Source organism: Orbicella faveolata, unplaced genomic scaffold, assembly GCF_042242905.1.
Source record: "Orbicella faveolata isolate gen_17 unplaced genomic scaffold, um_ofav_v1 contig_36, whole genome shotgun sequence".
Taxonomy (NCBI): Eukaryota; Metazoa; Cnidaria; class Anthozoa; order Scleractinia; family Merulinidae; genus Orbicella; species Orbicella faveolata.
The window spans coordinates 10,444,462-10,457,392 of record NW_028301565.1 but is presented as its reverse complement, the minus strand read 5'-3'; the positions used below and the strand labels follow the sequence as shown (position 1 = coordinate 10,457,392).

At 39.1% G+C, this 12,931-nt stretch overlaps 1 protein-coding gene across 2 annotated transcripts; it reads left to right on the top strand.

The window, feature by feature from the left end:
- The first annotated feature begins 3,287 nt into the window (after positions 1 to 3,287).
- LOC110067824 (uncharacterized) lies at positions 3,288 to 12,834 on the top strand. Of its 2 annotated transcripts, XM_020775163.2 has the most exons (7): positions 3,289 to 3,638; positions 3,995 to 4,721; positions 6,904 to 7,165; positions 7,897 to 8,009; positions 8,711 to 8,923; positions 9,589 to 9,830; positions 10,419 to 12,834. In XM_020775163.2, the coding sequence occupies exons 2-7, from the start codon at positions 4,224 to 4,226 to the stop codon at positions 11,161 to 11,163; spliced, it is 2,073 nt and encodes a 690-aa protein (XP_020630822.1). In that variant the 5' UTR covers positions 3,289 to 3,638; positions 3,995 to 4,223; the 3' UTR covers positions 11,164 to 12,834. The 2 variants fall into 2 exon arrangements, with proteins under 2 accessions (XP_020630823.1, XP_020630822.1); XM_020775164.2 differs by lacking the exon at positions 8,711 to 8,923 and having other exon boundaries at positions 3,288 to 3,638.
- The last annotated feature ends 97 nt before the right edge of the window (positions 12,835 to 12,931 follow it).

Here is a 12,931-nt window from a genome sequence, read left to right as displayed (position 1 = left end):
AAGGGCCATACTGTGCACAAAATGTACCTCTGGTATTTGCCATTACGAGGAAGCTCCATACAATGGCCTCTGTGCTGTAACTGGGTATTTGCTTCCTTAGTTGTGTTTTGCGTTTCTTGTCCCCGAGAAGATAAATCGTCTCTTAAAACTACGGGATGTTGGTCTTATCAGCTCATTACGAGACGTTTTTTCTATATCACTTATTTATAAGCCGCGGCCCCTTGCCTATTTATATGTCCACCAAAACCCCTTGTTAGCTTATTGAGTTGTATCGACCCAGCGATTGGGATTAGTATAGGTAATCATACGGTTTCGAGTTCAATTTGGAATGAATTTGCACGAGTGAGTTTTTCAAAAAGCTGAAATTGCACGAACCGCTTCGGCGAGTGCAATTTCAGCTTTTTTAAAAACTCACAAGTGCTAATTAATTCCAAATTGAACGAGAAAAACCGTATGATTACTTATTAATAATATAAACATGAAAAAAATTTGCGTGGAGGAAATGCCGGAAGACCTTTCTTGAAGCTGTTTTTTCTCATTCTGCACTAAATGTTCGTCATCATTTTATGTGACATCATTGGCTTAGAAAACTTCCTACTTTCTTTCAGCCAATCATAATCTAGAATTACGATGTGTAATTTGCACTGTTGTTACACTTTTTGCACTGGTGTTACACTTCAACTGCACTGCTCTCAGCCAAACAGAATCGAGTAATTTTTTCATGTATATTATTATTACCGGAATTTCACGGTATGTGAAAGATCGGCATGCTCAGTGTTTGTGTGGTCATCTCTACTTTGGGTGGCATTTTATACAAGGGAACGAAATCAGTCCACCATGCAACGGACAATTTCTGTTTTACTTTTAATCCATTTTCCATCCAGTTTTATATACCTGGACCCAGTTGTTCAAATAAAGGACGGATAACGCCATCCACCTGATAAATTGCTATCCAGTGGATAAGTGTTTACAAAACAAACTTTGCTATCCACTGGATAGTGTTTTATCCGGTGGATAACGTTATCCACCTTTCGAACAACTGGGTCCCGATTCTACCATGCATCAGTGCAGTACCACACGATATAAAAACACCAATAAACTTTATCTTACCTAACTTGTCTTTCAACATCCGCGGATTTCGCGAATAAATTACTATAACTTGACAAATATATTTTTTCGAAAAACACAAAATAATAAAAATAACGGTTTAAACAACATCTTTCATGAAAATGCACTACATGAGGTGTTCACTAGAAAGATTGTTCAATATTTGAAGTCGAAGTCCACTGGGGAGAATTCTCTCTATTTTCAGTGCCATTTTCAGTATAGTGAAGTGATTCCAAGAAACTTACGCAGCATTCCCTCCCAAAAAGTTCTTCGTGATCATTTCGGGTCTAGTTTGCCTGACAAGATCTGTGGACATCATTCGGTGGGGATCGGGATCATGCGCGGTCATTTAGGGAGCTGTGACATCATGCTATGACGTCATACAGACGTCAGTTCAATGCCATCAACGTAGCCTGCTCCCCTGCTGAAGGGATAAGGCGGATTTCTCAGAGTAAAAAATGAAATAATGTAGCACATTTATTCAACACGGAAACATTTGCCATATAAGTCCGTTGCAATGCATCCACCTTTGTTCAAAGAAGGTAATACATTAGCACAAGGCCGCTCGGCTGAAACCTTCGCCTTTGAATTCACGAGTTTTAACTCAATATTTTATATTTTCAAAAGTTATTGTTAACAATAGAAATAAAGAATGTGATTTGGGCAACTTTAAAGTACAAATAATATCAGAAGTACTCCATATTTCCAAGACACCTTGTGAGTCAATTCTACTTCCCATTTACAGAGGGTAACACATAACAGTAAAAAACTGACGAACCAGTGGCCCTCTATCGTGAGTTAAAAATTAAAAACTATTTACACTTATAAGATAATAAAAATACAAAAAAGAATACAGCTAAAAATTTAAAGATATGATAAAAGCTAAACATTTAAAAAATTTAAATCTAGATATGCACAACTAAAAACTAAGCTAAGAGTTTTTGGACAAAAAATATTTTCTAACAGAACATTTAAAGGTGCCAATGGAGTCTTTCTTGCGAATGTCTAAAGGGATGCTGTTCCATAGTTTTGCTCCATTGGCTTGGAAAGTTCGCCCCCCTCCCCCCCCCTCCGTTTCTTTGCTGTAGGAGGGGCACACTAAGTTATATTTTCCATAGCGACTGGTTCTGGTGTGTCGGTCTGAGTTTCTCGTTAAAAGTTCTGTTATATAGCTCGGACAATTTTTTTCATCTTTGATGCGCCTAAATATTAAACTAGTCCTTTTCAGGTTTAATTCTTCCTTAAGTGGCAGCCAATCAAGTCGTCTGAAAAGCATCTCGCTTCTTTCACCGATATCTGCATCCAAGATTACTCGAGCTGCTCTCTTTTGCAGCTTGGATACGCGGATAATGTTGTCTTCTGACGCAGTGCACCATGCACATGAGCCACACAACATTATCGGCTTGATCAAGGCGTTGAAATAAAGCTTACGCTCAGCGAGAGGCAGGTTACGCTTAATCTTCTTCAGCACCGCAATACGTTGTGACACTTTTTTACACATGTCATCTATGTGTTCAGTAAAACTCAAGTGAGTGTCTAATTTTACCCCAAGTAGTTTCTGTGAAGTTGTTTGCTCAATCTCGCTACCGTTGCATGATAATTTAAGATTCGTGTCTGGAGCCTTCTTTTCCAGTCGTTTGCCAGTTACGAGAACACTTTTTGTTTTAGAGGCATTAAGTACCATCTTGTTGTCAGATGTCCAGTCTGTAATCTTGTTTATGTCTTCTTGGAGCCTCTGCTTAATTGCAGGTAGATCTGAGACTAAAGCGGAAGTACTTAAAGTAGTGTCATCTGCGTAAACGTCTACAGTCTTTGTCTTTGCAGACAACGTGATATTCTAGAGAATATTTTTTATTTATCCAGTTAAAGAATTATTTATTCATATCACACGATTATTTGAAAATTTGGAAGCAAGTCAGTCTCAAGTACATCATCACGTGTTCTGAAATGGGGCAATAAACCGCCCAAGCGAAAAAGATCTATTCTTTTTGTTGAGCATGGTGATAACATAAAGTGAGTCCATTACAATCAAATGGATGGAGTTTGCAATCCAAATTACTTCATTGCTTTCACAGCCAATCATTGAGAAAACAAACAATAAGCTGATTTTTCTATTGACGTCAAACCCACCGTCGAATTTGTCAGGCTTTGGCGGAAATGCCGCAATTTCGACAAATAATTAAAAATTCAGCCCGAAATGAGCTTACTTTTCGAACTGTTGAGATGGAAGTGTGTGGAACTTCATAAATCAGAAACACTTCAGAGTATTTTAATTACCCAAAGCTAAACGAACTCATTTGTCTTGGCTCATTGGCCAAAGATAAAAGGGATTGTTTCGTCGCCTATTGTGGCTCAGCTCACGCGGATCTGACCAAGTCTGTTTTATATTCAAGAATTTTTTCCCGCTGATGACATGTTTTGAAGTCGACGAATTCCTCGTCGTTCTTGGTGACCTGTTCGATGTCGCGCTAAGTTTCGGACGTTGTCTTTGGTTTGAAAAGTTTCAAACAATCTTTTGTCCCTCAAACGAGGTTAGTGCTTGAGAGATTGAGTTTTCTGGCAGTCTTGTAGTCAAGCTATGTCCGATTAGTGTGATATTGTAATGCGCATCTTTTCGTACTGCGATGCATATACGACAGAGTTTTCTCAAGAACGTTTGCAGCAAAATCGAGTCTTTTGCAAATCACAGTAGCCACTCGCAGTGATTTATGGAGATTTTCATAAAGCCACAGAATAAAGCTTGCCGATAATAGTAATTTACCCTAAAATGGAATTCAAAGACCGGAAATCGACTCACGTATGTTGTTAGTATAAATACAGCATAATGTTCATCCTAGTAACATTTAAAAATCGCTAAATTGTTGTTGCTTTATTATTGCATACTCAGCTGCGCCGTGAAACTCATTCTGGAGTGATTGGTTTGCTCGATTTTTCCAGTGGTGGAGGACACAACTTGTTAACTTTATGATATTGACAAGCAATGTACTTGGACCTACTTGAAGCAGAAATTATGATTGATCGAATGACTGTATTTTGAGCAAGTCACGACCTGGTTTTACACTAAATTACTGAGTAGACATCATTGGAGGTCAGTTCAGTGAGTTAATTCGATTCACATGGCAGATGTGGAATTATCGAGTGTGGCTAATGGGTCGACAGCGCGATGCCGAGTTGTAACACGCAATGGATCAGACAACACCGCCGCAACGAACAAACAGCCACTAGCCGCCACAGACAGCTACAACATCGAAGCCGCTGCGGACGCCAAACTCCGAGGCGATTCCATCGACATAGGTTTAATCCAGAGAAGGACGTACCTGTTATCTGCAGGGATAGGGGACACGAATCGGGTTTTCAATCGTTTCAAAGGGTGGATCGGGCTCGTCATATGGATCCTAAACGTGATCATTCACTTCGGATTGGATTTTTACGAGGCAGTGTTTGTGTTTGAAGTGTCATGGGCCACCTGTATTGGGGTGTTTTTAATAACTCTCCTTGCCTGCTGTTATTCAATGATAAAACACTCAGTACCCTGGTTCATTAAAGGAGTGAGAAAGCTCAAGAAAGATGGACATTACCCTAAAACTTTACGGCGCGTTTACCTGATGTTCAAGGTAAGTTTGTGTACTTTGTCGCCTTCATACTGATCCCTTACTGTTTGTTGATTTCGAAATAAAAATGTTATATTTTTATCAGACACGTTCAAAAGCGTTTTGCGGCTCCATAGCAGTGAGATTAGCCGCGAGATCGTATTGTGATCAGACCCCTTCTGTTTGAATTCTTTGCGCAATAACCATCAAATTACTGACCAATTTGTGAGCGCTTTTATATCACAGACCTTCATCGCTTTTACAAGATTAGCCAAGATTACTTCCCTTTCGGGGAGGTCTCAAGAAAATTAGAATACTGATCGGATGCAGGACTTCAATCTCTTGTCAGTTACGTTCCAAAGCATTTATCGCTTGTGCAATTTTCCCACACTACATGTTCTATAAATGACACTGAAAAACAGTGTCGTTAAGGATCGAACCACGTGAGTCCATTTTGTCAGCAATCAATCATTCGATTTTAGTTCGACCTTGGCAGATTGGGGTTGGGTGTCGTTATTTAGTTGTACGCTTTCTTTTCAAAAAATGTTTACTTTACGCCGGAAAAAAGTACAACTTTTCCTGAAGCTAGAAAGTAATTCACTTGAGGTACACAATACCCTGGAACCGAGAGGCAATAACATGCGGATGTATTAGAAGGCACACATTTAATTGCATTAGTAAGTTTTCTTTTGATGGTATTTTGTTGATTTTATATTGACCTGTATTTAAGTATCCCCTGTGGTTATACAAGAAAGCCATTCTTAAAATGCCACAGAGCTCTCTAAATGAGTATTTTTTTTTACTTAATCAAGGTTTCCGCTGGAGTCCAGAATTCATCGATCGAATTTCAATTTCAAATAATTTCTATTAATTTGTACATTGTGTGTCTAGAAACTAAAGAGCTTTATGTACAGATAGAAATGTTTTTATTGCTTACGTGTGTCTCAAGTGAGTTTGAAAAGACTAAAATTAATTAAAATGCAATAGATTAGTTTGTTATTCTCAGAATAGATTGTCTAGCATATTTATTTTCCCAATTTTGTTTACTTCACTTTCAATGGAATCTTTTTTGATTATGGAATATCTGATTGTATATCAGATCCGATTAAATAACACCAATTAAAAACCCGAGATCAACAGATAAGGTTACACATTGTTCTATGTTTTTATTGAATATGCAAATCAAACGGACAGGAGGTGTATTTAACTGAAACCAAAACTAATGTTACACTTCTGTGCAACCTGTCGGGAGGATAAAATTTGCAAATAATTTCCCAACGCCTTTGTAACGATTTTCAATTTTTCTTTCCATCAAATTAGTTTTTTATTTTTTAGAACCGTTTCTTGGGTGATAAAATAAAAGAGCTCTCATGCATGTTAATGAGTTTCTCGTTACGTTCGTGAAAGTGACAATTGAGTATTTAGGCAACTGCTGCCTTGTTGTCAGGAGTCCTTTTATTATTAACTATGAGAGCACGTTAACAAAAGAACTGCTCTGTGAGCTAAACGATGATGATTTTGCGATTTTTAATCTTCATCTTCACCCCAATTCTTTATGCCAAAGAAAAGGAAAATCTAGTTTTCGAAGTCTCGAAATGGTAATTGCTTCATGTTGCAATAAACTATCAAAGGAATATTTTTCATGATTTTGTTTTACTTTGGCTCTTGGTTCCTCTTTTCCAGTGTTCAATTTATTTGACCGAAATAAACGAGACAAAGGGGAAACTCTTTAAATGGTTTTAAAATGTGGACTGATAAGGAAAATCAGTCATTGAACCCTTAACGTACTTAAGTGATCAGTATACAGTTTCTCTTTACAGTATGAACACAGGAAAAGATAGGTGACGAGAATGAAGAATATATTCGTAAGATGGTTGAAATTTTCACTAAAGGACTGACTTGAAAATAAACGTCAATCGTTTAAGGGCCGGACTTAACATTTCGAACGTTGTACTGAAAAGATTAACCGACTCGCTGTGTAAAAACTCTTTTTCTTTGGCCATCTTAGCTTAACCAGAAATAACGGTGGTGATAAACATGACAATAAAACGCATTGTTGGAACTTGGCGTTTGGTATGTTTCGGCATACATCTTCAGAAGTGACCGTTTGGAATAGAAGTAACCTGAATTAAATTTTAAATTTAAGATAAGTGACAAATTAACAATAACAATGACAGAAGCTAACTCGCTGCGTTTTTGTCGTCAGTTTATGCCAATCGTAGTGGTGATGTTTGCTATGGGTGCAGCCATGGGCCAGTTTGGTTGTTATTGGTACGATGGAGCACTGAGACTGAGTTTCTCCAAGCTGTCCAATGAAACAGGAGTTGAAATCCCAGGGGAAATCGATGTGCTTTTCAACATACTCAGGGCAACCAGTCTCTTCCACATCTTCTACGGATTCTGCCTGTTGCTCGTGTTCCACCTGAGTTTGATCTTCATGATTCAAAGTTCCATGCGGGAATTCAATGGTGAGCTTTTCGCTGAACGATCATAATTCTTGATTTTGACAATAAAGGAGCTCAGTCACGGTATTTTCAGTTGTTTTGGCCACGTACAAAAATTACCTTTAATTTAAAGGAAACCTGGAAATAGTAGTTTACTAAGATAGAAAAACACCAAACAGATAATAATGATAAACCATAAAGAAACAAGGATGGTTAAGGATGGAGAAGATAAACACGGATTACAAACGACGCACTTGAAAAATTTAGGCTAAACTTTTCAAGATGCGCAAACCGTGACACAGTTCCTGTAAGAGACACCAGCCCAGCCTTTGTTATAGACGAATCATGAGCGGAATCTCTTCAAGGTTGAAGGGGTTTCGGGGAGAGTTGTGCATGCATCCACATGTATACGTCAGCGGAAAGCATTTTTCAGGACTGAAAACACTTAGGCCAGAGCTTGCGTTATCTAACATCCTTTCAGATAGTAATGCTAGTAATTTTATTCCTGTATACCCAAGTTAGAAAACCTTTATTTGCCACTTTACAAACGAGAATTGAAAGAACCTGGGACAAGTATTATCTCGCAGTGGCTTGCGGGACTGTTACTGGGACAAAACAAAAGACGTGAAGCAATCTTGTCCCCAGTAACGATTTTACAAGCGATTGCGGGATGTGAATTGGCCCAGACTCTTCTCGTTTCTAAAGTGGTGAATGGTAAAGAACTAACGTTGGTAAAAACTTGTGTGTTTTCACAGATCGTATGGGTAAACTTTTCCGCGAAAATCCAATCCAGATTGCTTTCCCTGAAGCTGTCAATCTGTTCTCCGCTCGCTCCAAGTTCGTTCATGAAGCAAGCCAAAAGAGCACGGTAAGATGATGGTATGCCTTTCTTTCAGGTGGTTCGTGTGTTGACACTGATGTGTGGGAGTCATTCAAGAAATAGTTTTTGTCAAAGGAAAACCGTGGTGATAAAATCTGTTTGCATTGAAACTCGTGAAACATTGATATGGGAATAGGGGCTGGTGTAATCAGTTTTCATCGATAAGCTAATTCAAGGAGGGACCTGTCTGACATAAGCATTTTGATGCAAACGTTTTTTAAACACTACAGTTGCATGTCCCTTTAGCTATGAACCACAAGCTTCATCCCTTTTCAATTGACTTCACCATGCCTACACAGTCTCTAAAGCATCAAACATAGTGTTACAGTCTCTCTCTTACCCAACTCTCTCTCCTGACAAAACTGTTACACGTCAATATAATAACGACATTTAACGATAAATTTGAACAGAGACGCGAGAAAAAAAGCTGCAGCTAAGTCCTGTAAGCCATATAAGGATGGTTTGGATTTCCCACCTGGGGGAATTAATTCCAAATATTTAGATAAATTTGATCAGGGCTTGAGAAATTCTTAGTTTTAAAACTCATTACTGATGAAAAGCTCAACTCCATAGAAGCAGTAGTCTATTGACTATTAAAAACGTCAAAGGAAAAGTTTCATCGATAGTATCAGAATTTTTTGTTAGTATCATAAACTTTTGATAATATGTAGGTTATCTTTTCTCAACAGGTTGTCCTTACCACTCTTTTAGTTGCCTGCAGTACTTCCTTCGTTCTAAATGCCTACAACTTCCTTTTCCTAAAGCGCTTTGCTATTTACGTGTGGTTCGCTATAGCTCCCCTTATATGGGTGGTCTGTCCTCTGACCGGGGCGGCCTGGGTTACCAAGACATACCTGAAGTACAAACTAGTCGTGGTGAACGCCTGGGTGGACATCCCTGAGGTATGGCTTTTGCTCGGTCTTTTGTTTTCGAGATGGAAATCATTGTGGAGAGTCTCCCGCCCCGTTCACACTACGCCGGAGGAATTTGAAAACGGAGGTTTCACTCCGAGAGCGTATCTCAAGTATCGAATGTTTTCCGTCCACACTACGCCGGAGAAATTGAAAACGCAAGAAAAACCGGTCATATTTGCATTTGTGTTTGAGTAAAACTCGGGCGGGGGAATATCATGATTGTCGTGACGTCATCGTTTTCAAAAAGCTTCGTTTCCAAAATGATTTCCGTCCACACTAAAACACAAAGCCGGCGTTTTCAAATTCCTCCGGTTTGAAGAGCGTTTTCGAAAAGCTCCGTTTTCGGGACGGATTAGTGTGGACGGGGCCTAATAGTGGCGTCTGCTCTTCATACGCTTTGTTAAGTTCAAAAAATTATAGAATTTAGCTTGACATTTCTATCAGCATCTCCAAATGCTTTTCTTCACTATGAAAAAAGTATATGCCATGACGCTGCGAATGAGACGCTAACTTGCACCTACGGTCCTTTTTACTTTTATCAACTCCAAGCTGAGAAGTAACTAAGTTCCAGACAACTTTGCCATTATTATTCAGTTAGGTCTTAATTACATGTAACAGAAAAATATTAAATATTGTGATGATTTATTTCGCAGGAACACGAACTCGAGGCTTCTGCGCATGATTACTTACACGAAGTGAACTCGAACGGTCGGTCCAGATCTCCCTCGCCGGTGAAGAACATGTGGGGCTCGACAAGAAGGACGGCAAAGACAGAAAAAGATCAAGAACCCTCTACAAAGGCTGGCGATGCAGCTGGTGTTCAAAATCAAGGCTTTAAAGAGGACGACAGCAAGCAGGCTGCCATAACGGCAACGAAAAAATCTTCACACTCGAGGTATTAATACATAACCTGAGCAACTGGCGGAAGTTTGCTTACGAGTGCTCTTGTTTTTGGTGGCGAGTGGCGTGGCGTTCTCTCCGTTTCATTGCAGAGGGATGGAGTGAAAAATTTACTCGTGGCTTCTGCGAGAGAATAAAATGGCAGCTTCGTCACCAAAATCACTCGCTCACTATTCCCGCCAAATACGTACGCTGAAAAAGACCCGGGAACAATATTGCGCTTTGCACTCTGCTCTAAACCACCTGCTCTGTAGGCTAGAAGGGGCGTTGCCTATTTGCGGAATAATCAATATATGAACGGCAACCAGGGTTTCTAATTGGCTTTAGCTTTAGGTCAATTTTTGAGCTTAACGGCTGGCAACTAAGAATCTGACTGACTCACTGACAAAAAAAGCAACGACCAACAACAACAACAACAACAATAACAAGGAAAAGGAAACAGCAAGCACTCAAAAACAACAAACAAACAAACAAACAAACAAAAAAGAACGTGTGTTTTGAACATTAAGGCTCCCTGTACATGTATGCCGTATTTTCTTTATACAGCATTGTGTTTACGAGAGAGTTTTCTTTATTGTGTTAGGAAAAACAGCGAAATATCTTTACACTTCTCTGTGGACGAAAGATCATCTAAACTGAAAGGAGGATCTCTGAAAGGCGTGACGCTCAATAGAACACCCGAGATATTACTGACGGATTGTGATGAGGTAACAGAGAATGTTGTCCCCTCACAAACCTTTCTTATGACAAGGTCTAGAAGCGAGCCTTCCCTGACCGATGTTGAAAAAGTAGACCGATTTTTTGAAAACCAGGACGCTGTCTTGACCGGAGGTTCATCGAACGAAAACATCCCAGATGTGGAATCTCGATCGCATGTGGTACGAATAGACATAGAAGGCTCACAATCGTCGGGAACTCGAGGCACTCAACTAACTTCCGGTTCCGGCGACACTATGACGACGTCGTCTGAATTTACCGCCAGTTTCTCAAGCTCCACGAGAAGCTCGGACGGTGGGAAAGTCACTGAGCAATTAAAAGTTCCTTCCCGAGAGGAAAACGCCCATACCACGGGAGAAAAGAAAGATTCTCTTCCAAGGGCGAACTTTCTAACTGGCATGGCGAAAACATTTCATCAGTGGAGAACAAAAACAAAGAAAAAGAGAAAGTTTAATTACGAAAAGTATATTATTTACCTAGAGAGTATTTTACCAACGGTCGGCTTTTCCATCGGGGGAGTTATAATAACCTTCAATGGAATTTACACCTTTATTGTCGTTTTGACTTTTTTAGTTGGGGTTTTCGCTCAAGAAGCCTTCTTTGGGAATTGAAAGTTGAAAAAAGGGATGAGCAAAATATGAAATCAGAGAGATGGGAAATGGGAAATAGTATCTGCAATGTTGATAATTTAATTGGGAAGTTTAAAAACGTGGGAAGACTTTTTTCTTAAACATAATAGGTAATTTTTATATTTATACTACGAGGTCTGACCTTGGGAGCTGAGAAAAATGTGGAAAACAAAAATTTCTGAGAGCTTGGTCATTTTATATTTTACTATAACGCCACGGAGTAATTATGAATATGAGTTTAACTTATGCTTGTCAGCGTTCGGTTTTTATACTTTGAAAATTTGCTAATTTTTATTAAACAGTTAATCCTTGTCGACATTGTACGTTTATATATGTATATCTTATTAACCAAGCGCAAGGGCTGTACCGGGAGATGATCGGCCTGAGGTCTCGGAAGTACGGACCGAGCGCAGTGGGGTCCTTAGGAAGAAAATCGAGGGCTGATGTTTTCACTGCACGGTCCCGAGCAACTGTTAATGAGATAGATTTATTACACGACTGAAAATGTTTCGAAAAAAAAAAATGCCACGATCACGGACTGGAAAAACATTGCAAACTTCAAGCGCGCAATTCTGATGGGGAGCCCACTAGGCGTGTACTTATGTCTGATGTTAAACAAAACGAAGGGAAAGAATGTTGAACAGAAAAGAAAACGAATGTTTCATGTGAAAACAGGTTCTTCTAGAAAAGGAAGCCATAAAACTACCAGACAATCTTCAGAGCGATCGTGCGGGATCATTCGGGGCAGTGCCGGTCCAACACATAGAGAATATTGGACCGTCAATTGAACAATCTGATTGGCTGGTTTTATTTATTCGCACTCTGAATTAACTTAGTCGTGTAGTAATTATATGTAATATCTTCCCGGTGAATAACCTGTAGTTATTTTGATTGCCAAAAAGTCAGTTTGTTAAAAGTCAGTTTTAGTGGTGCAATGCATGCATTTACGAAGAAAATTGTATCTGGCTTATTATAAAGTCAGGGACGGCGGAGCCGGGGGCTAACACCCCCCCCTCTCCAATTTCAAGCAAAAAATGCATCAAAAAATTTTTTTGCAAATATCTCTAGACCCTCTACAAGTTAGCGCCTCTGGCGCTCGCTTGTAAGCCCCCCCCCCGCCCAATTTAAAATACGCTCAGCCAGCTCCGCCATCCCTGTAAAGTGCCTTTAATCACTTTACATACACACTTTATTGATTTTCCCCTAAGAGGCTTTTCAAAGACAATAGCGTAAATTTAAATAAGCACAACAATAAAAATAAGATGGCAACAATAAAATCTACTTTAAGGACCATAAAAAATTATTTACACTAATATTTAAGAATATATGTTCCTATCAGTACTAGCAGGTTGTTTTTACTTCATTGAACAAGACATTGTGCTGTCGAACAACGCAAGCGTTTAGAAACCTGCGCAGAATCAAGTAACAGAGATAAGGGCAAAATATTTTAGGGTAGCCGTGATTACAAGCTACTCTAGTTGTGATAGTTACTCCAAACAACATGAAGTGTACAAGTTGTAATACGAGACATATTTACCTGTCATTATTAAGACCGTGGGTTCGGTAAAATAAGAGGCATCATTTTTGTTTAAGAATTGACCGATATTTTAGCATTCATTATTTTGTTAAATAATAAAGCAATCAGTTGTTATGGATGGCGTCGCGTTGTTTTCTTAATTATATTTAATAGCGCTCCTTTCTGATAACTCAACTTTAGTTTCATAGCTATTGGGAGAAAAGTTGTCCTACA